The following is a 22,916-nucleotide window of genomic DNA, read 5'->3' on the forward strand; positions in this document are numbered from 1 at the left end:
GGTTTTAGTAAACGTGATTATTCAGTAATCAGCTCCACTCATATGTTCTACAGTGGACTGTGCTGAAGGTAAAAGAACCAACACTGATTCAGATCATGATGACCAGCTGGTCTGAGGTCAGTGAGATTTTCCTGGATGAAGACATTCACAGGTTTTAATGAGAGGTTTGAACTGTTTCTATGACACTTCATCTGATGGTAGTTAGATTATGAGTTAGGAAAGTTCTAGTTGCTCCACTGTGAAAAGAGGAACCAGTAAATGTTCTCCAGTGCTAGAACGCATTAGTGCTGCTGCATAGTTTCCAGTTCTTTTGAGTTCAGTCTGAGTTCTTTACTGTGATGAATGGTGATGGTCAGTGTTGTTAGAGAGGGAGTTCAGCTGGAGATTCAGTGCAGTGCTGTGTGTTGATCTTGAGGGAGTTTGGCTGAATGAAGCTGAACATCTGGTGAACGTGCTGCTCTATTCTGGGAGAAAGAGGACGACTCAGGCCTGTTCATGCAGATCTGAGTTCCACCCCACTGCTCTCTCTCTCTCTCTCTGTCTCTCTCTCTCTCTCTCTCTGACTGTTTCCTGCTTAAACCTGCTTGTTTGTGTTCAGCTGGGTGGGCTGTGGGGGGCTGGTTTCACTTCTTCCTTTAGTGCTGCTGATGACCATCAGTGTGTCAGTCAAATAATAACCTGTTTTATTTCTACAGCACCTTTATTAAACTCAAAGCAGGTAACAGTGAAACAGAACGAGTGCAGAAACAAACAGAAAGAGCTCTAACATACAGGAGAAAAGCATCAGCTCCATCTGAATGAACATGTAAAGGGAGGTAAAGCACTGAGTGAACAGGGGGGTTTGAGTTGTGTGTTGAAGACAGAGATAGAGGGGAGAACCAGAGGTTTGGAGCTGTTCCACTAAATTCTCTCCCACTGACTGAGGACAGTCTGATTCACTCTAATCAGACCAGCTCCACAAGACCTGAGTGTCCCAGCTGGCGTGTAGAGATGGAGGAGTTCAGTAAGGTATGAAGGTCAAGGCCATGTATGTCTGTGAAGGTCATGAGAAGCAGCCTGTATTGACCACACAAAGGGGCAGATAAGCAGTGCAGGTTATGGAGAGCAGGTGTGATGAGGGCAGAGTGCTTAGTGTGAGTGAGGACTCCAGCTGCTGAGTTCTGAACAGACTGGTATTTAGGGAGGAGTTTAACTGGGAGTCCACTAAGAAGGTCATTACAGTAATGAAGGTGGAACTGATAAAGATCTAATCTACATTTCTGCAGCACTGCTGATAATCATGGGGCGGAGTCTGGAGATATGAGGAAGGTGGTAGAAGACAGTCTGGATCAGTGAGATAATATGGGATTCAGAAGTGAGTGAGGAATCAAATATGACACCATGATCATGAAGAGTTTGTGAGGGTTTTATCTAAAATCATCAATATCAACATACTTTCAGAGAGGGAGGTGATACAAGTATTAGGGTAATAATTAGAACATCAGTTTTATTTGTGTTGAATTTAAGTAAATAAGAGCTCAACCAAATCTTAACATCACAGATACAGGTACTTAGAAAGGGAGTTAATATAGATTTGGATATCAGAAATTTAACAATGAACACATAATCCATGAATATGACTGTTGGACTGCATATAAACTATAAAGACAGGGGGGCCCATAACAGACCCCTGGGGAACACCCAGAGCATCAGGAGCAGTGGGGGATTTGTGTTGCTGTATAGTGAAGAGCAGAGATGAATATTAACTAGTTATATTTCCTCAACAGTTCCATGTATTAAAATACAGGTGATTTGTTTTCTCCTGACTGTTTTCAAATTATAATACTTTCATTTCCACTCAAGTAGAGTAATCTACTTTTTACTGAGTTATTCATATTTACTTCATGATTTATGTGTTAAATTCCATTTTATCTCATTGGTGATATCTGTACTGCTTTGTGATCCATCAAATCTCTTTGAAGTCCATGGTGGGTCACTCTGTCTAAGAGCACAGCACCTGATATTGACCACTGTTTCCATCAGGTCCAGTTAGACTCTTGGGAAGTTCTGCACTGTAGGAACACAGAACAACAGTGTAAGTCGTGTAGTGTGAAAGGTGTTGAGAGAGAAAGAGCAGCTTCAAATCAGACTCCAGTGAAAGTGTTGATACTTCAGTGAAATAATGACTAAAGTACTATGAAAAGTACAATTTTAGAGATTATTTTCTCCAAAAGATCCCAGAAAGGAGTTACTAAATAAACTTCTTATGCATTTTGTGGTAAAATAAATTGCTAATGCCCCAAAATGAGAGGTGTGAGCAGCAGCAGACCAGCCCAATAATGATTAATGCAGAAACCCTCTACATCACTCTGTGAGAGGCTTTAGTTTATCTTATCAACAGCTCTGGCGATGCTAGTGCCCATAAGGGGTTTGTAATGTTATGTTAGCACCAAGCTAACAGTGGTGCATGTTAATATTATATGGAACATCTTCCTTAAACAGACCTTCCAAGCTTATAACAGACATTCTGTCTACATATTTTAACTGTGTTTCTGTTTTACAGGGACTTCTTCAGTAAAGATCTGACCTGAACCTGTATCTCTGTAATGTTATTGGAGGAGCCTGTTATCACTTCTGTTCAGTTTCAGTGACGTAGTTTCCTGTTCCAGACCTACAGTGATGGTATTTTTATCATTCCTATAACTAACTTTGATTATTTGATTAAAAAAAGTAATTTGTAGTTTTAAATGAATTCTATATTTTGAATAAAATAAATATAAATTGTTCATTATCTTGCTATTTTGGAAAGGCTTTTGACTGCATTTGACCTACACAAGCAGAGACTAAATGAATTCATGTAACTGATGTTTACAGTGACAGTTTATGTGTATAAAAATTAAAATCTTTTAAACCTGAATGTTTTTTAAAAGAATGCAGTTCTTTTAACTGGACCTTGGCTGACCAGCTGGACAGATAATAATTCCATTATGATCTAATCCGATTTACGTGTAACTGCTTAGTACTCACCCTGTAAAGATCATCTCCTAATAAAAGCTGATGAGTCTGAGTTTGGGGGCGGCACAGTGGCGTGGTGGGTAGCGATGTCGCCTCACAGCGAGGAGGGCCTGGGTTTGATTCCCCGGCCGGGTGACCGGGGTCCTCTTTGTGTGGAGTTTGCATGTTCTCCCCGTGTCTGCGTGGGTTTCCTCCGGGTTCTCCGGTTTCCTCCCACAGTCCAAAAGACATGCAGTCAGGCCAATTGGACATATTACATTGCCCCTATAAGTGACTGTCTGTGTCTGTCTGTCTGCCCTGCGATGGACTGGCGAGCTGTCCAGGGTGTATCCTGCCTTTCGCCCGAAGACTGCTGGGATGGGCTCCAGCACGCCCCCGTGACCCTGACGGGGAAGTGGCTTAGAAAATGGATGGATGGAGTCTGAGTTTGTTGAAGGACTTCTTCAGGGACTCCCTCTTTCTCAGGACTGAGAGAAACATCCATTTCATAATCTGTCCAGATCCTTATAATAAACTTTAGAATAAATGAGACTGGAGCTGAACTCTACAGCTAGTTCCAGACCTGTGGAGATCAGGAAATAAACCCCTAAAATCACAAAGCATTTCCAGTCTAATGAACAGAAGAACAAACTCCATCTAAAGTCCTGATTTCCACAGAGTGTGTTATTGTGTGTGTCCATCCTCCCCCTCAGCACCTGCAGTAGAGTCCAGCTGCAGCAGTGCAGTCTCTGTGCAGCTGGACTGAGGGGGGTTTTTGTACATCTACTAAACACTGTGGGAACAGGTGTGTGCTACTGATATAATGATAACTCTGACAGTAATAATCTCCTGCATCTTCAGTCTGGACATTACTGATGGTCAGAATGAAGTCAGATCCAGATCCACTGCCACTGAAACGATCTGGAATACCTGACTGTCTACTGGTAGCGTCGTAGATCAGGAGTTTAGGAGCTTCTCCAGGTTTCTGCTGATACCAGGATAAACTATTATCAATAAACACTGCAGAGCTGGTTCTACAGCTGATGGTAACTGAGTCTCCTGGAGAAAAAGTTTTCACTGCAGGAGTCTGAGTCACAGTCACCTGACCACTGGATCCTGAGAATGTAAAAGAAAAAAAGGATGAAAACATTAAAATAAATATTGTATGAAACGTAAAATACAACAAAATGTAAATCAAACAGGACAGAAATTAATTTACACAAAGTTAAATGAGTGAGTGACCTTGAGTCCAGAGGGTGAGCGTCCAGATGAAGATGGAGACCAAAGTCATGGTTGCTGTGGGTGAAGTTTGTGGGGCAGCAGCTCTCAGTCATGAAGTGTTAAACTCACAGGACTATAAACACTAGCAGAGCACTGAAGCATGGGCTGATCATGCAAAGTGGAGCCTCTATGGAAATCATCTTTCTAACAAAACTGAGTAAAGATGAGCATATTTATCTGATCTTGTTTGATCAGATATTTCTGCTCAGGGTGGAATCTGATGTTTAAAGTGCAGCTTTTTATAGAGATGTGGGAAATGAAATCTCTTCTGATTCCCACCAGAGTTTTCTGAAAGAAGACAGAATGATTTGAGGGTTATACGACATTTCACTCCCCCAGATGATCCTTAAGGCATTAAGTGGAGAGGAACAATAAAGGGGGCTCAGAGGTTTGTGGAGGTCAGAAGTGGAGACTATTGCTGGGAGCTACTTCAGCTCAGCCAGGCTTGTCTAATTCTAGAGAGACTAGAAGTGAAATATTCCCTTTAATGTCCAGCAGAGGGCGCTCTCTTATTGTGCAGTTCTAACTGTCTCTGCCTTTCATTTGAGGGTCTCTGCAGCTACGACTGCCACCCAGTCTGTCTGGATCAGGGCTGGAGGACTTTCTGGTGGAGGAAACAATGAAAACAGTAAGAACCTTTTCATCTAAAACTTTTAGAAGAACTTTTATCTAGAACATTTTCTACCAATTTAAAACTGTATATTTAGTGTTTAGGAAGTTCAGTTTGTCTGTTTTCTGATTTCTAAAGGACCAAGGGAGTCCTCAGTTTAGATATTTCACTGCTTATAAAATAATCCTTGTTGGGAATAAAAGGCAGAACGTGTGCAGATCTACAGTGTGTAGATTATTCCATTATTAGATGATTGTAGAACCCATTAATATTGTATTATAGGTCAGAAATAGTGCGTGTAGAGGCTGAAGAGAGCAGCATGTTTAGAGCAGGAGGTTTTTGTACAGCCAGTAAACCAGTTTGTATCACTGTGGTGGACTTTTGGTGGAGGAACCAAACTGTCAGTTGGAAGTAAGTCCACTTTTCCTCCTTATTCAAAAGGAATGTTTTATTAAAATGATTATGGATCAACAGTACAGACGTACTTGATGTTCTTCTAAATCAGTTCTGATCCAAATTTGAATGTATTTCATTAGAACTTGGCTGAAGTGTGGCGAGCGTGGAGCTTTAGGCTTTACCACGAGCTCCTGTTTCTGAACTGGATTTCTTTTCTTTAAAACACTAATATTTCCTAAAGGTTTCCTGTGAAGTGTTCAGTAATGACATTTCTTTAAAAAGATCAGATGTAGAGCTGGATTGTAGTGTCAGTGTTGGGCTCCATTACAGCAGTTCTGTCTCCATCTGGAAGCCACAATGTGGAGGTTATTATGAGCAGCGTTTTCTGCTCTAAAGCTTTGAAGCCATAGTACATGGAGACTGCAGCTCCATTTATTTAGGGATTATTTATTGTTTTGGAGGAAATAAAATCATGTTCCATTTCAAATTTCCCATCACAGGATGTGCAGAATGTCTGAGTTTTACTGAGTGAAATTCAGTAATATTTTCTAATGTAAATGGAAATGAAGTGCAGCTATGAATGTGATTGGAAATATGAGTTTGTGTGTGAAACGGTTGAGATTAAGGTTGTAATTAGAGTTTGGTTTTTAATGCATCACTGAACTCAGTTGTGCTCTGTTAGAAATAAGGGAAATGAAACTGTGTGTGTGTCCTAGGTGTGGCCGTGCCCACCCTCACGGTCCTGCCCCCCTCCAGCGTGGAGCTGCAGCAGGGGAAGGCCACACTCGTGTGTTTGGCCAACAAGGGCTTCCCCTCAGACTGGAGGCTGAGCTGGAAGGTGGACGGGAGCAGCTGGAGCTCGGGGGTTAGCCAGAGCCCCGGGCTTCTGCAGAAGGACGACGGCCTCTACAGCTGGAGCAGCACCCTGACCCTCCAGGCGGACCAGTGGCTAAAGAAGACAGTGACCTGTGAGGCCACCATGGACTCCCAGACTCCTGTCAGCCAAACCCTGAGGAGAGAGCAATGCACTGGGCAGTGAACGTCCACGCATGTGTGTTGGAGCTGCTAGAGCTCCTCTTGATTTTCAGTGAGCTCAAACATGGCTCTGCTTAATGCTCTGATCTTCATCTCATCACTTCATCATCACAATAAAGAGTTTCAGTATTAATATCTACAGTCTTTCATTGTTTATTGTGTTATTCTCTTTCTTTATTTCTTTTATTGTTTCCAGCATCAATAAACATGTAAACATTTCTTTGATCTGTAATTTCCTGGAATCAAGTTGGTTTATTTCTCTTCTAAAAATAAAGCTTATAGATTTGATTAACTGCAGTGTTTCCTTTTTTGTGTCATGATTTTTTGAGGTTTTATTGTAAAAATTTTAATGATGACACAATTATTTATTTTTCAAAAAGTCACAATAAACAAGATTATAATCCATAAAACTTTCCATTATTAGAAAATGAATAAGCCAATACAACCTCAGAAAAATAACAAATATAGAAATAAAACCATAAAGAAGTTGTTACATGAATAACAGATCAACTCTGTCCCAAAAAAATCAAATCTTTATTCAGTTTTGTATAAATGTAATGTTTCTGATTCAGAGACTCTAAAGAACTCTTGACTCTATCAGCCACTTTCATTAACCTGAAAACACTGATGCATCACACTGTTGTCCACCAGGCACTATTTGTTTTTATGAAATTGTGTTTTTAATAGTAATTAAAGTTTCATTTTTATAGCTTCTTCCCCACAAGTTTGGTTTATATATAAAAATGATTGAAATTTACAGAAAAGCAAATCACTGAGAAACAGGCAGGTTTTGATTTGTGTCTTAAAGACCGAGACAAATGTGAGATCATGGAGACTTTGAGGAAGTGAGTTTCAAAGTTCTGGACCTGTTACAATGAACCACTGTCTGAGGATGATCTGAACTGGGGTAAAGAAAGCAGTACCAGAAGACCTGAATGTACGAGCTGGCATGTAGAGATACTCATAAACACACTAATCAGCATTTCTGCATCACGGCTACTGAGCATGAGATGGACCCTGGAAATGTTATAAAGGAGACTGAAGGTGGTTTAATCAGTGAGCTGATATGATAATCAACAGAAAGTGATAAATTAAATGTGTCACCTAGATCAGAAACAGGTTCTGAGGGTTTTAAATGACCTCCGTCAATGTTAAAGCTCATATCAGAGTGAGTGCAAGTAAATATTTTGGGGGTTATTAGGACATCAGTCTCATCAGAGTTAAGCATAAGCAAATTACAGCTCTTCCAACTTGTAATATCCCAACAGACAGTTAGAGAGGCAGGGGGCAAGAGATTGGAGGAGTTGAAGCTGATTTATATCTGTTTCTCATTCACATAACAAAGAAAACTGAGTCCATGCTGATTAATTATACGGCCCTGTGAAAGTCTGTAAATTATAAAGAGGAGAGGGCCAAGGACAGAACCCTGGTGAACCCCTTGAGCAACATGAGAGACATTTTCCAGTAGTTTAGCAGCGAAAGGGAGATTCGAGTTTGGTCTGAAATTATTTAAACCAGTTGAATCTACACCAGATTTCTTCATGACCGGCATAACTGCAGCAGGTTTTAGTTGGAACAGGACAATTCCAGACATTCAAGATTACTCAGGTGAGAAATGGGAGTAAAACTGAAGAAACTGGAAGACTTTTGTTGGTATGGCACTGGAAGGATTTAACTGGTATGTTGTGGTCTCCCAGATAAACTCCTGAAAAGTTTATATGTAGAAGCAATTTTATTATGAAGAAACAGGAGAAGTTCCTCAGATAGCTCAGCAGAGCCAGAAACATTAGATGCAGGGGGTGAATGGGTTTGTTAACTGTGGTAAATAGTGACAGAGGCCTGAAATGAACACTGCTGATTGTAGAAGAAATGTGGTGTGAACAGGAAACATTGATGTCAGATCTGCCAACTTGTTCACTGTATGCGATGAGCTGAACATTAAGGCCAGGTTTCTTCTAAAGCTACTGAAGGTGGAAGCCTACTGCTCTCATGTCCTGGAGCTCAGGAGTGGAACAAGGACAGGAGTGAGAAGAGCGTACAAGCCAGGTCTTCAAGAGGCATGAGCTTCAGAAGCTTTAAAGAGAGAGTAACTGTAATTTGAGAGCATCTGGACAGCATTCATTAATATAGTAAAGAGGAAAGGAAGATTGCTTGGAGATAGAAAAGGACAGAGGATCAGCCGACTGAAGGCCATGATAGGATATAAATTAATACAATTATTGTTTATGTATTCATATTTATAATAGCTGTTACTAATATAGTACATCATGAGCTATTGATGTTGATAAGAGCAGTTTTTGAAAGAAAATAATTCAAACAACAAACATGGTTCCTCCATGAAACATTAAAATTAGTCTTTGCTTCATAAATGAAATGTTGGTTTTAGTGAATGTGATTATTCAGTAATCAGCTCCACTCATATGTTCTAGAGTGAACTGTGCTAAAGGTAAAGAACCAGCACTGATTCAGATCATGATGACCAGCTGGTCTGAGGTCAGTGAGATTCTCCTGGATGAAGACATTCACAGGTTTTAATGAGAGGTTTGAACTGTTTCTATGACACTTCATCTGATGGTAGTTAGATTAGGAGTTCTAGTTGTTCCACTGTGGAAAGAGGAACCAGTAAATGTTCTCCAGTGCTAGAACGCCTTAGTGCTGCTGCATAGTTTCCAGTTCTTTTGAGTTCAGTCTGAGTTCTTTACTGTGATGAATGGTGATGGTCAGTGTTGTTAGAGAGGGAGTTCAGCTGGAGATTCAGTGCAGTGCTGTGTGTTGATCTTGAGGGAGTTTGGCTGAATGAAGCTGAACATCTGGTGAAAGTGCTGCTCTATTCTGGGACAAAGAGGACGACTCAGGCCTGTTCATGCAGATCTGAGTTCCACCCCACTGCTCTTTCTCTCTCTCTCTCTCTCTCTCTCTCTCTCTCTCTCTCTCTCTGTCTGACTGTTTACTGCTTAAAACTGCTTGTTTGTGTTCAGCTGGGTGGGCTGTGGGGGGGCTGGTTTCATTTCTTCCCTTAGTGCTGCTTCGTAGTCGTAGTATCTCGTCCCTCATTAAACTCATCAGGTAATTCTAAAGCCCTTCATGGGTTTAGTCCAGTGGGCTGGACTAAGACTACAAAAGTATGAGGACTGTAGATCGTTCAGGGCTGGAACTGAGAACCAGTGTGAGGAACCTTTGAGAATCAACTACTGAACTGTGAGGCAGGTAAAGGACTGTGAGAGGAGAGATCCACTGATGCTGCTCCAAAGCCTTTATTTCTCCAAGCTGAGAACTTCCCACCACAGCACAGCAGTTCACGGCTCAGAGCTCCACTCATTCATTAGCTTGTGTGGTCTGAAATAAACTAGAGTGGAATAAACAGCACAGCAGTTTAAGTAGTCTAGAGAATTAACTCCTCCCCTTCAAGCAGTAATGAAGTCCACACTACTGTTTAAGACTCATCACAGGCTTTAACTACAAGTCCACCATCTCCAATGTCTCTGTTTAACTTAGACAACAGCGCCTCCTTGTGGGGGAAGTGGGTCTCTTTTCACTGACGGGACTACAGTCACTAGAAAGGCTGACGCTCTGCTTTCACAGTGAACAGATGTGGTACATAAACAGGGCAGCATCACCAAATAAAGAGGAATTCTCTGTGTTAGAGCTGCAGTTGAGAGATAATCCTGTACCTAATAAACATCAGGCTGATCTGTGACCTTATGACCCTGCACTACTCCATAAACACTGGTGTTATTCAGGTCTCAGTGACCTCACACATTAAGTATGTAAGACCTGTTTTATACCTTCAGGACACTTTATTAATTAAGGCCCAGTCCCATTTCTTATTTCTACCCCTACCCCTTGTTTTTGAGTGTAACCCTCCCTCCTGAGACGGCGTTAGAAGGGCTAGTGGTTGAAATCTTCCCCCCTATGAAATGGGACGACCCTTCAAACACCAGAGACGTCATCAGTCGTCTCCAGTGACTTCTATGTAAACAGGTGAGACGAGGTTTTCCGGCCATTTCCAAAACGCCGCCTCCAGCTGTGGTGGTCTCACCTGTGTGGGCTCTAGGCATCTATCCGCGATTGTCAGATGGTCGCATGCAGTGAAGCAGCTTTAAAACAAACGCCTCACTCACAAAGTGGTTTTGCAGCACTGCTTTATTTTAGAAAGCTTTTTTCAAACCATAATATCTTCACTTTTAGATACGCACAAAGGTCAGTATATGAATCTACATTTTACTGTTTCTTTTATTCTGTGTCCTCTCCTTGGATCACCACCTTATCGTGGTGGAGGGGTTTGCGTGCTTGAATGATCTTAGGAGCTATGTTGTCTGGAGCAAAAGCTCCTGGTAGGGTCTCCCATGGCAAACTGGTCCTAGGTGACAGGTCAGACAAAGTGTGATCCATAATAACCCCTATGAAGACACAAAAGCAGGACTTGTGTACCCTGCCCGGAACAGGGTTACCGGGGCCCCACCCTGGAGCCAGGCCTGGGGGAGGGGCTCGCCAGCGAGCGTCTGGTGGCCGGGCATTTACTCATGGTGCCCGGCCGGGCCCAGCCCGAAGGAGTTACATGAGTCCCCCCTCCCATCGACCCACCACCAATGGGAGGGGCAGTAGTAGGGGTTCGGTGCGTTGTGGATCGGGCAGTGTCCAAAGGCGTGGGCCTTGGCGTTCTGATCCTCGGTTGCTGAAATTGGCTTTTGGAACTTGGAACGTTACCTCACTGGCGGGGAAAGAGCCTGAGTTGGTGCGCGAGGTTGAGAGATACCGGCTAGATATAGTCGGGCTCACCTCAACACACAGCTTGGGATCTGGGTCCAATCTCCTTGAGAGGGGCTGGACTTTATTCTTTTCTGGAGTTGCCCATGGTGAGAGGCGGCGGGCAGGTGTGGGCTTTCTCATAGCCCCTCGACTCGGTGCCTGTATGTTGGGGTTTTCTCCGGTGGACGAGAGGGTAGCTTCCCTACGCCTTCGGGTTGGGGAACGGGTCCTGACTGTTGTCTGTGCTTATGCACCGAACAGCAGTTCAGAGTACCCAGCCTTCTTAGAGTCCTTGGGAAGGGTGCTTGAAGGTGCTCCTCCTGGAGACTCTATTGTCCTACTGGGGGACTTCAATGCTCACGTGGGCAATGACAGTGAGACCTGGAGGGGTGTGATTGGGAGGAATGGCCTCTCTGATCTGAACCCGAGTGGTGTTCAGTTTTTGGACTTCTGCGCAAACCACAGTTTGTCCATCACGAACACCATGTTTGAACACAAGGATGTCCATAAGTGCACATGGCACCAGGACACCCTAGGCCGCAGTTCAATGATTGACTTTGTAGTCGTGTCATCGGACTTGCGGCCATGTGTTTTGGACACTCGGGTAAAGAGAGGAGCTGAGCTGTCAACTGATCACCACCTGGTGGTGAGTTGGATCAGGTGGTGGGGGAAGATGCCGGTCAGACCAGGCAAGCCCAAACGTATAGTGAGGGTTTGCTGGGAACGTCTAGCAGAAGAACCTGTCAGATTGATCTTCAACTCACACCTCCGTCAGAACTTTGACCAGATATCTGGGGAGGTGGGGGACATTGACTCAGAATGGGCCATGTTCCGTTCCTCCATTGCTGAAGCGGCTGACTGTAGCTGTGGCCGTAAGGTAGTTGGTGCCTGTCGGGGCGGTAATCCTCGAACCCGGTGGTGGACACCCCAGGTGAGAGATGCCATCAAGCTGAAGAAGGAGTCCTACCGGGCATGGTTGGCCTGTGGGACACCAGAGGCAGCTGGCAGGTATCGACAGGCCAAGCGATTAGCGGCTTCAATTGTCGCCAAGGCAAAAACCCGTGTATGGGAGGAGTTTGGTGAGGCCTTGGAAAGTGACTTTAAGTCGCCTCCGAAAAGATTCTGGCAAACCGTCAGGCGACTCAGAAGGGGAAAGCAGTGTGCCACTAGCACTGTATATAGTGGAGATGGTGTGCTGCTGACTTCGACTGAAGACGTCATTGGGCGGTGGAAGGAGTACTTTGAGGACCTTCTCAATCCCACCGACACGTTCTCCAGTGAGGAGGCTGAGTCTGGGGACATGGGAATAGGCTTGTCCATTACTGAGGCCGAAGTCGCTAAGGTAGTTAAGAAGCTCCTTGGTGGCAAGGCTCCAGGGGTGAATGAGATCCGCCCTGAGTTCCTCAAGGCTCTGGATGTTGTGGGGCTGTCTTGGCTGACACGCCTTTTCAACATTGCGTGGACATCGGGGGCGGTGCCACTGGATTGGCAGACTGGGGTGGTGGTGCCTCTTTTTAAAAAAGGGGACCGGAGGGTGTGTTCCAACTACAGGGGAATCACACTCCTCAGCCTCCCTGGCAAGGTCTATGCAGGGGTACTGGAGAAGAGAGTCCGGCTTATAGTCGAACCTCGGATCCAGGAGGAACAGTGCGGGTTCCGCCCTGGTCGTGGAACACTGGACCAACTCTTCACCCTCTCCAGGATTCTGGAGGGTTCATGGGAGTTTGCCCAACCAGTCCACATGTGCTTTGTGGATCTGGAGAAGGCATTCGACTGTGTTCCCCGGGGTATTCTGTGGGAGGTGCTTCGGGAGTACGGGGTACATGGCTCTTTGCTACGAGCCATTCAGGCCCTGTACAAACAAAGCAGGAGTTTGGTTCGCATGGCCGGCAGTAAGTCAGACTCGTTCCCAGTGAGAGTTGGACTCCGTCAGGGCTGCCCTTTGTCACCGATTCTATTCATAATTTTTAGGGATAGAATTTCTAGGCGCAGTCAAGGGATGGAGGGTGTCCAGTTTGGTGACCTCAGGGTCACATCGCTGCTGTTTGCAGATGATGTGGTCCTATTGGGGACATCAGGCCGTGAACTTCAGCTTTCGCTGGATCGGTTTGCAGCCGAGTGTGAAGCGGCTGGGATGAGAATCAGTACCTCTAAATCCGAGACCATGGTTCTCAGGCGGAAAAGGGTGGAGAGCCCTCTCTGGGTCGGGGATAGGCTCTTGCCTCAAGTGGAGGAGTTCAAGTATCTCGGGGTCTTGTTCACGAGTGATGGTACAAGGGAGCGGGAGATTGACAGGCGGATTGATGCTGGGTCAGCAGTGATGCGGGCTCTTTACCGGTCTGTTGTGGTAAAGAAAGAGCTGAGCCATAAGGCAAGGCTCTCGATTTACCGGTCGATCTACGTTCCCACCCTCACCTATGGTCATGAGCTTTGGGTAATGACCGAAAGAATAAGATCTCGAATACAAGCGGCCGAAATGAGTTTCCTCCGCAGGGTGTCTGGACTCTCCCTGAGAGATAGGGTGAGAAGTTCAGTCATCCGGGAGGGACTCGGAGTAGAGCCGCTGCTTCTTCACGTCGAGAGGAGCCAGCTGAGGTGGTTCGGGCATCTGGTTAGGATGCCTCCTGGACGCCTCCCTCGGGAGGTGTCACAGGCGAGTCCACCTGGGAGGAGACCCTGGGGAAGACCCAGGACACGCTGGCGCGACTATATCGCCCAGCTGGCCTGGGAGCGCCTCGGAATCCCCCTTGGAGAGCTTGTGGAAGTGGCTGGGGAAAGGGAGGTCTGGGCTTCATTGCTTAGGATGCTGCCCCCGCGACCCGAACCCCGGAGAAGCGGAAGATAATGGATGGATGGATGGATGGATTTTATTCTGTGTTTAACTTCATCATTCAATTCAATTCAATTCAAATCAGTTCAACTTTATTGTCATTGTACAATACAGGGTAGTACAGTATAATGAAACACTATGGGGCGACTTTTCCAGTGCAGTAATAAGAGATGGATAGTAAACAGGGCAGAGACTAAAGACAGTAAAAGACAGACAGAATGTGCGGTCAGTAGGTTCAGGTGTCCAACGTAGACAAGATGTGCGTAGGCGAGTGTTATAGGTGTCCTGGACATATAGACAGTTAGTGCATAGTCAGATATTCAAGTGTATCAGGTATAGAGACAGAAATGTGCTGGTGAACTGCAGTCCAGTAAATGCAGAAGTACTAGTGGTGTAAACAGTGGTCAGTATATAAAGTCTACAGTGCAGGTACAGAGGAGCAGCATAACGTCCAGGTAACATCTTAAATAAACAGTTACAGTATAAATATTTACATATACTAGAAATAAGGCTTAGCCAGAGATGAAGTGCACAGCATACAGTCTTCTGAGCTGAGGTAAATGAGTGAGTGACCTTGAGTCCAGAGGGTGAGCGTCCAGATGAAGATGGAGACCAAAGTCATGGTTGCTGTGGGTGAAGTTTGTGGGGCAGCAGCTCTCAGTCATGAAGTGTTAAACTCACAGGACTATAAACACTAGCAGAGCACTGAAGCATGGGATGATCATGCAAAGTGGAGCCTCTATGGAAATGGACTCACCAAATACCTCCATAATAAACACGTCTGATTATTCAGATCTGATCAAAAAGTATCAGCTCAGTTCTGTTCATTCAGTGTTAGACGTTCATCTCTAAAGCTCATCAATAGTTGATGAGTGTAGAAGAGCTCAGGGTGAACAGTGAGGAGTGATGGAGGTTTATGTACAATGACTTCACTGAAATGTAGCACTGTGGTTCTCTTTCAATGGAGGAACCAAACTCACTGTGAAAAGAGACTTTTATTCTATTTAAACAGGAGATTCATTTAATCCCCTCATTATCAGCTGCAGATCATGATGACCAGCTGGTCTGAGGTCAGTGAGATTCTCCTGGATGAAGACATGCACAGGTTTCAATGAGAGGTTTGAACTGTTTTTATGACACTTCATCTGATGGTAGTTAGATTAGGAGTTAGGGAAGTTCTAGTTGTTCCACTGTGGAAAGAGGAACCAGCGAATGTTCTCCAGTGCTAGAACGCATTAGTGCTGCTGCATAGTTTCCAGTTCTTTTGAGTTCAGTCTGAGTTCTTTACTGTGATGAATGGTGATGGTCAGTGTTGTTAGAGAGGGAGTTCAGCTGGAGATTCAGTGCAGTGCTGTGTGTTGATCTTGAGGGAGTTTGGCTGAATGAAGCTGAACATCTGGTGAAAGTGCTGCTCTTTTCTGGGAGAAAGAGGACGACTCAGGCCTGTTCATGCAGATCTGAGTTCCACCCCACTGCTCTCTCTCTCTCTCTCTCTCTCTCTCTCTCTCTCTCTCTCTCTGTCTCTCTCTCTCTCTCTCTCTGTCTCTCTCTCTCTGTCTCTCTCTCTCTCTCTCTGTCTCTCTCTCTCTCTCTCTCTCTCTGTCTCTCTCTCTCTGTCTCTCTCTCTCTCTCTCTCCCTCTCTCTCTCTCTCTCTCTCTCTGTCTGACTGTTTACTGCTTTAAACTGCTTGTTTGTGTTCAGCTGGGTGGGCTGTGGGGGGGCTGGTTTCACTTCTTCCTTTAGTGCTGATAACTGTGGGCGTGTCTTGGTCTTATTGTATCAAACCTCCTTCAACTCATCAGGGGATCATTAAGCTCTGCATCAGGTCAGTCAGGTGTGTTAGAGTGAGAATACAGTAATATGTAGAGTGTTCAGTCTCCTAGGCTGGAACTGAGCACTACTGTGAGTCAATCCTTGAAAATAAACTATGAGAACAAAAGTCAAAAAATGTTGAAACAAAAACAGTCAAATCCAAGTTCACCGAAGAATGAAATATATTTGGGAAGACTTCAAAAGATGGATATAGAAAATAATATCAGTCCACATACAGAAATATTTCAGTAATCTTATGCTGCACATTAACCTGAAGCTTTCTTAGAACTGAGCCTTTGGGTTTTGTTAAACTTCAATTCTACTTAATTTAGGTATTTTATCTTAAAGAGCACAAAGCTCCACCTATTATTACAAGAAAAGGTCTGGTTTAAAAGGGCTTGGACTTCAGCTTCAATCAGACCCTCAAGGCCATCATCAACAGGTTTTCTTCCTTTGAGCTGCTGTATGAATATCAGGTGAAGGTTCTTTTGGAATGTCTGGCAAAAGAGTGAAAGGACTTCAAGGAAACATGGGAGTGTATTTTATCATACAGTGCTGCTTGAACTCGTTATCATTTTATGAATTTCAACATGTATATGACCTAAATATTATCAGATCTTCAGTTATGTCATAAAACAGATAAACAGAACTCAATAAAACAAATAACACAAACAAATAGGCTACAACTGTGGCATAGGATATTCTGGAAGATCACAAAGATCCCCACGCTAAAATCTGAGCATCTGCAGGCTTCTCAGACTAATCTCAGGGTTCCTGAGTCCACCATCAGGCAAACTAGAATATTTTGAATGGATTGATGGTAAACTGTTCCACTTGTCTCCAGGAAGAGCCATTCTGCCTGTGTTGTGTTTCCTCAAGACAACCTGGATGAGCCAGAAGACCAAACACTACATTCCAGCATAAGAACCTCATCCCATCTTTGAAACATGGTGGTGGCAGTATCATGGTTGGCTGCTATAGGACCAGTACAACTTGCCAGCATTTGATGGAGCTATAAATTCTGGATTGTGTCAAGAAATTCTGTAGGAGAATTTTCAGGCATCCATCTGTGAACTGAACCTCATCAGAAGGCGGGTCCTGCAGAAAAACAATGACCTTAAAGATGATAGTTACTCTAGAAAGAATGGTTGAAGCAGAAAAAATGTTCTGATTTTGGAACGACACAAAGTTCAGACCTTAATTCCAAAGGCATGTTCAGGCAAAACCTAATGTGCAGTGTTCGTACAAGAATGCAGACCAACGTAACAGTTGAAGCAGTTCTGTAGGGAGGAATGGGCCAAGATTCCTCCAAGTTTCCGTTCAGAGTTCACCAACAGTTGTAGGAACCGTTTGTTTGAAGTCCTTATTGCTCACGGGGGCCACACCAGTTCTTCAACACAAAGTTTTACCACACTTTAACCAACAACGACATTTAATATCGGCTCACTTAGCTCAATAAAGGAATGAGAAACTGTATATTTTGTGTCATTTCTTTACGTGGGTTCTCATCTATGGTTCTAATATAAAAATAAAGGTTTGATTATATTTTAGCTCACAGTTTTGTAGAAATTCACAACATGAGAGTTCACATTCTTTCAAAACGCACTGCATGACAAATGAATAGGTCTGGAGGCTGAAGATGACGGTGTGGCTAAAGAGAATCTAAGGAAAGCCCAACACAGACAGAAGACCAGGAATGACAACTTTGAGGCAGGACTCTCAGTGCTGCTGTAGCTGCTGATAGAATTTCAGCAGAACCTGGAATCAGAAATGGGACACAGCCAGTTAAGAAACTGAAAAGAGGCTGGAGTCTGAAACAATAATAATCAAAACATATGTCAAAATCCACTATGAATTATTTTATAAATTATTTTAGGTATGTAAAAGAAAGTGTTACAGAAGAACATGCGGTGCTGTCCACACGATTGTTAATTAGTTTTCATGTCATTAGGATTGTTTTTCATTTAAAACAAAATAGTAAAGCCCCAAAGTCGGAGGTGTGAGCAACAGCAAAACAGTCCAGGTGGAAATGATTCCTGCAGAAACATTTACATCGATTATAAGTGGATTTAGTGTTTGTCCAATTCACAGCTGGGGCAATGAAATTTCCCCTGGCACCCTTAAAAGATTTCTAATGTTATGTTAGCACCAAGCTAACAGTGGTGAATGTGAATTTTTTATAGAATCTCTTAAACACAATATTCAAAGTTTATAACAGACAATCTGTTACTGTCAGTGTTTCAGTTTTACTGCAACTTCTTCAGTAAATATCTGAAATTATTGTCCCTGAATATTGATGGAGTACATATGGAGAGAAAGAGAGAGAGAGAGAGAGAGAGAGAGAGAGAGAGAGAGAGAGAGTACATGTTATATGGATGAAAATGTCAAAATTCTGAATTTTAGGGGTGGGAATATCTAAGCACCTCACAATTCGATTCAATTATGGTTCAGAGGCTGTGATGCGATTATAAAATGATTATCGTTGCGTCTTTTTTCTATACAGGATTTCTTTTTTTTCACTATGTGATGACCTTTAAATAAAGTGTTTGTAATGGTCCATAATGGATTTACTTCCAATATCTTTCATTGATAAAACTCAATAAAAATCGATAAAAACTCTAAAAATCGATAAAAATGGAAGTGATGATGCAGGTGAACTGGAAAGATCTCGTTTACAGCTCTTGTTTGGAGCACATGAGACGCTGCTGTCACTCATCTGTGATAAAATGCAGTTACAGTGACATAAAACTCTGTGGCAACGGATGTTCATGCAGCACATGTTTGGTTTTGGTTAGAGAGTTGGGGAGGGGGTCACTGTGTCAGTAAAATAGCTTCGAGACTGGAGGTGTAACTAATACCTACTCACCTCTGAATATCATCTCCTAGCAGACCAGCAGCTGAACCAACACAACCGAATAAAGTTAAAAAAAAGGAATTGGGAACTAAATGTTAATGACTGAAATAGACCTGAGAAAAAAAGAGTATTATATTCACTAATAAGCATGGGTAGAAGTAATTATTAATATTTTGTTTAGTACTCACCTCTGAATATGATCTCCTACTAAAAGCTGATGAGTCTGAGTTTGTTGAAGGACTTCTTCAGGGACTCCCTCTTTCTCAGGACTGAGAGAAACATCCATTTCATAATCTGTCCAGATCCTTATAATAAACTTTAGAATAAATGAGACTGGAGCTGAGCTCTACAGCTAGTTCCAGACCTGTGGAGATCAGGAAATAAACCCCTAAAATCACAAAGCATTTCCAGTCTAATGAACAGAAGAACAAATTCCATCTAAAGTCCTGATTTCCACAGAGTGTGTTATTGTGTGTGTCCATCCTCCCCCTCAGCACCTGCAGTAGAGTCCAGCTGCAGCAGTGCAGTCTCTGTGCAGCTGGACTGAGGGGGGTTTTTGTACACCTACTAAACACTGTGGGAACACAGCACTACTACTGATCCAATGATAACTCAGACAGTAATAATCTCCTGCATCTTCAGTCTGGACATTACTGATGGTCAGAGTGAAGTCAGATCCAGATCCACTGCCACTGAAACGATCTGGAACACCTGACTGTCTACTAGTAGCCCTGTAGATCAGGATTTTAGGAGCTTCTCCAGGTTTCTGCTGATACCAGGCTAAACAGTCCCCACTACAGTAATCAGCAACAGCGCTGCTAAACTTACAGCTGATGGTAACTGAGTCTCCTGCAGAAACAGATTTCACTGCAGGTGTCTGAGTCACAGTCACATGAACACTGGATCCTGAAAAAAGAAGAGAATGAAATATTCGTTCATTTCAATTAATCGATCCAAATTTCCAAAATTAGTATTTGTACACTTTGAAAAAAGAACAATGACACCAGAGGTAAATGAGTGAGTGACCTTGAGTCCAGAGGGTGAGTGTCCAGATGAAGATGGAGACCAAAGTCATGGTTGCTGTGGGTGAAGTTTGTGGAGCAGCAGCTCTCAGTCATGAAGTGTTAAACTCACAGGACTATAAACACTAGCAGAGCACTGAAGCATGGGCTGATCATGCAAAGTGGAGCCTCTATTAGAAGTGAAATATTCCCTTTAATGTCCAGCAGAGGGCGCTCTCTTATTGTGCAGGTCTAACTGTCTCTGCCTTTCATTTGAGGGTCTCTGCAGCTACGACTGCCACCCAGTCTGTCTGGATCAGGGCTGGAGGACTATTTGGTGGAGGAAACAATGAAAACAGTAAGAACCTTTTCATCTATTACTTTTAGAAGAAATTTTATCTAGAACATTTTCTACCAATTTAAATCTGTATATTTAGTGTTTAGGAAGTTCAGTTTGTCTGCTGTGTAAATTCTAAAGGACCAAGCGAGTCCTCAGTTTAGATATTTCACTGCTTATAAAATAATCCTTGTTGGGAATAAAAGGCAGAACGTGTGCAGATCTCCAGTGTGTAGTTTATTCCATTATTAGATGATTGTAGAACCCATTAATATTGTATTATAGGTCAGAAATAGTGCGTGTAGTGGCTGAAGAGAGCGGCGTGTTTAGAGCAGGAGGTTTTTGTACAGCCAGTAAACCAGTTTGTATCACTGTGGTGGACTTTTGGTGGAGGAACCAAACTGTCAGTTGGAAGTAAGTCCACTTTTCCTCCTTATTCAAAAGGAATGTTTTATTAAAATGATTATGGATCAACAGTACAGACGTACTTGATGTTCTTCTAAATCAGTTCTGATCCAAATTTGAATGTATTTCATTAGAACTTGGCTGAAGTGTGGTGAGCATGGAGCTTTAGGCTTTACCACGAGCTCCTGTTTCTGAACTGGATTTCTTTTCTTTAAAACACTAATATTTCCTAAAGGTTTCCTGTGAAGTGTTCAGTAATGACATTTCTTTAAAAAGATCAGATGTAGAGCTGGATTGTAGTGTCAGTGTTGGGCTCCATTACAGCAGTTCTGTCTCCATCTGGAAGCCACAATGTGGAGGTTATTATGAGCAGCGTTTTCTACTCTAAAGCTTTGAAGCCATAGTACATGGAGATTGCAGCTCCATTTATTTAGGGATTATTTATTGTTTTGGAGGAAATAAAATCATGTTCCATTTCAAATTTCCCATCACAGGATGTGCAGAATGTCCGAGTTTTACTGAGTGAAATTCAGTAATATTTTCTAATGAAAATGGAAATGAAGTGCAGCTATGAATGTGATTGGAAATATGAGTTTGTGTGTGAAACGGTTGAGTTTAAGGTTGTAATTAGAGTTTGGTTTTTAATGCATCACTGAACTCAGTTGTGCTCTATTAGAAATAAGGGAAATGAAACTGTGTGTGTGTCCTAGGTGTGGCCGTGCCCACCCTCACGGTCCTGCCCCCCTCCAGCGTGGAGCTGCAGCAGGGGAAGGCCACACTCGTGTGTTTGGCCAACAAGGGCTTCCCCTCAGACTGGAGGCTGAGCTGGAAGGTGGACGGGAGCAGCTGGAGCTCGGGGGTTAGCCAGAGCCCCGGGCTTCTGCAGAAGGACGACGGCCTCTACAGCTGGAGCAGCACCCTGACCCTCCAGGAGGACCAGTGGCTAAAGAAGACAGTGACCTGTGAGGCCACCAAGGACTCCCAGCCTCCTGTCAGCCAAACCCTAAGGAGAGAGCAATGCACTGGGCAGTGAACGTCCACGCGTGTGTTGGAGCTGCTAGAGCTCCTCTTGATCTTCAGTGAGCTCAAACATGGCTCTGCTTAATGCTCTGATCTTCATCTCATCAATTCTTCATCACAATAAAGAGTTTCAGTATTAATATCTACAGTCTTTCATTGTTTATTGTGTTATTTTCCTATTTTTTCAAGCAAACAATTAAAAATTTCTTAATTTGTTTATTTCTCCTCTAAAAATAAAGCTTGTAGATTTGATTAACTGCAGTGTTTCCACTTTTGTGTCATGATTTTTTGAGGCTTTATTGTAAAAAGATTAATGATACAATTATTTATTTTTCAATCAGTTGTTAGAAACAAGATTATAGTCCATAAAACTTTCCATTATTAGAAAATGAATAAACCAATACACACAAAAATTACAAATATACAAATAAAACCATAAACAAGTCGTTACATGGATAACAGTTCAACTCTGTCCCAATAAAATCAAATCTTTATTCAGTTTTGTATAAATGTAATGTTTCTGATTCAGAGACTCTAAAGAACTCTTGACTCTATCAGCCACTTTCATTAACCTGATAACACTGATGCATCACACTGTTGTCCACCCAACCAGGCACTATTTGTTTTAATAAAATTGTGTTTTTAATAGTAATAAGTTTCCTTTTTATAGCTCCTTCCTCACAAGGTTGGTTTACATATGAAAATTATTGAAATTCAGAGAAAAGCAAATCACTGAGAAACAGGCAGGTTTTGATTTGTGTCTTAAAGGCCGAGACAAATGTGAGATCATGCAGACTTTGAGGAAGTGAGTTTCAAAGTTCTGGAGCTGTTACAATGAACCACTGTCTGAGGATGATCTGAACTGGGGTGAAGAAAGCAGTACCAGAAGACCTGAGTGTATGAGCTGGTGTGTAGAGATACTCATAAACACACTAATCAGCATTTCTGAATCACTGCTACTAAGCATGAGACGGACCCTGGAAATGTTATAGAGGAGACTGAAGGTGGTTTAATCAGTGAGCTGATATGATAATCAATAGAAAGTGATAAATTAAATCAGTCACCTAGATCAGAAACAGGTTCTGAGAGTTTTACATGAACTCTGTCAATGTTACAGCTCATATCAGAGTGAGTGCAAGTAAATATTTTGGGGGTAATTAGGACATCAGTCTCATCAGAGTTAAGCATAAGGAAATTACAGCTCTTCCAACTTGGAATATCCCAACAGACAGTTAGAGAGGGGGGGGGCAAGATATTAGAGGAGTTGAAGCTGATTTATATCTGTTTCTCATTCACATAAGAAAGAAAACTGAGTTCATGCTGATGAATTATACGGCCCTGTGAAAGTCTGTAAATTATAAAGAGGAGAGGGCCAAGGACAGAACCCTGGGGAACCCCTTGAGCAACATAAGAGACATTTTTCAGTAGTTTAGCAGCGAAAGGGATTTTCGAATTTGGTCTGAAATTATTTAAACCAGTTGAATCTACACCAGATTTCTTCATGACCGGCACAACTGCAGCAGGTTTTAGTTGGAACAGGACAATTCCAGACATACAAGATTACTCAGGTGAGAAGTGGGAGTAGAGATAACTGGAAGACATTTGTTGGTAT

The 22,916-nt window shown here is 42.9% G+C and overlaps 1 long non-coding RNA gene and 2 gene segments (V, D, J or C); 2 read left to right on the forward strand and 1 right to left on the reverse strand.

Moving 5' to 3' along the window:
* Positions 1 to 1,389: 1,389 nt before the first annotated feature.
* Positions 1,390 to 3,125, reverse strand: LOC119264389. The gene is made up of 2 exons (XR_005130999.1): positions 3,007 to 3,125; positions 1,390 to 2,051 (listed from the first exon to the last, which is right to left on the reverse strand). It is a non-coding gene; the product is annotated as an uncharacterized LOC119264389 (long non-coding RNA).
* A 1,240-nt stretch (positions 3,126 to 4,365) lies between these two features.
* On the forward strand, positions 4,366 to 6,436 carry LOC119264336. The segment is given in 4 exon segments: positions 4,366 to 4,411; positions 4,614 to 4,652; positions 4,814 to 4,882; positions 5,977 to 6,436. Coding segments are annotated over 4 exon segments (477 nt in total).
* Positions 6,437 to 18,321: 11,885 nt separating this feature from the next.
* On the forward strand, positions 18,322 to 21,448 carry LOC119264337. The segment is given in 3 exon segments: positions 18,322 to 18,339; positions 20,185 to 20,293; positions 20,995 to 21,448. Coding segments are annotated over 3 exon segments (450 nt in total).
* Positions 21,449 to 22,916: the final 1,468 nt, after the last annotated feature.

Source organism: Pygocentrus nattereri, chromosome 11 (assembly GCF_015220715.1).
Source record: "Pygocentrus nattereri isolate fPygNat1 chromosome 11, fPygNat1.pri, whole genome shotgun sequence".
NCBI classification, from domain to species: Eukaryota; Metazoa; Chordata; class Actinopteri; order Characiformes; family Serrasalmidae; genus Pygocentrus; species Pygocentrus nattereri.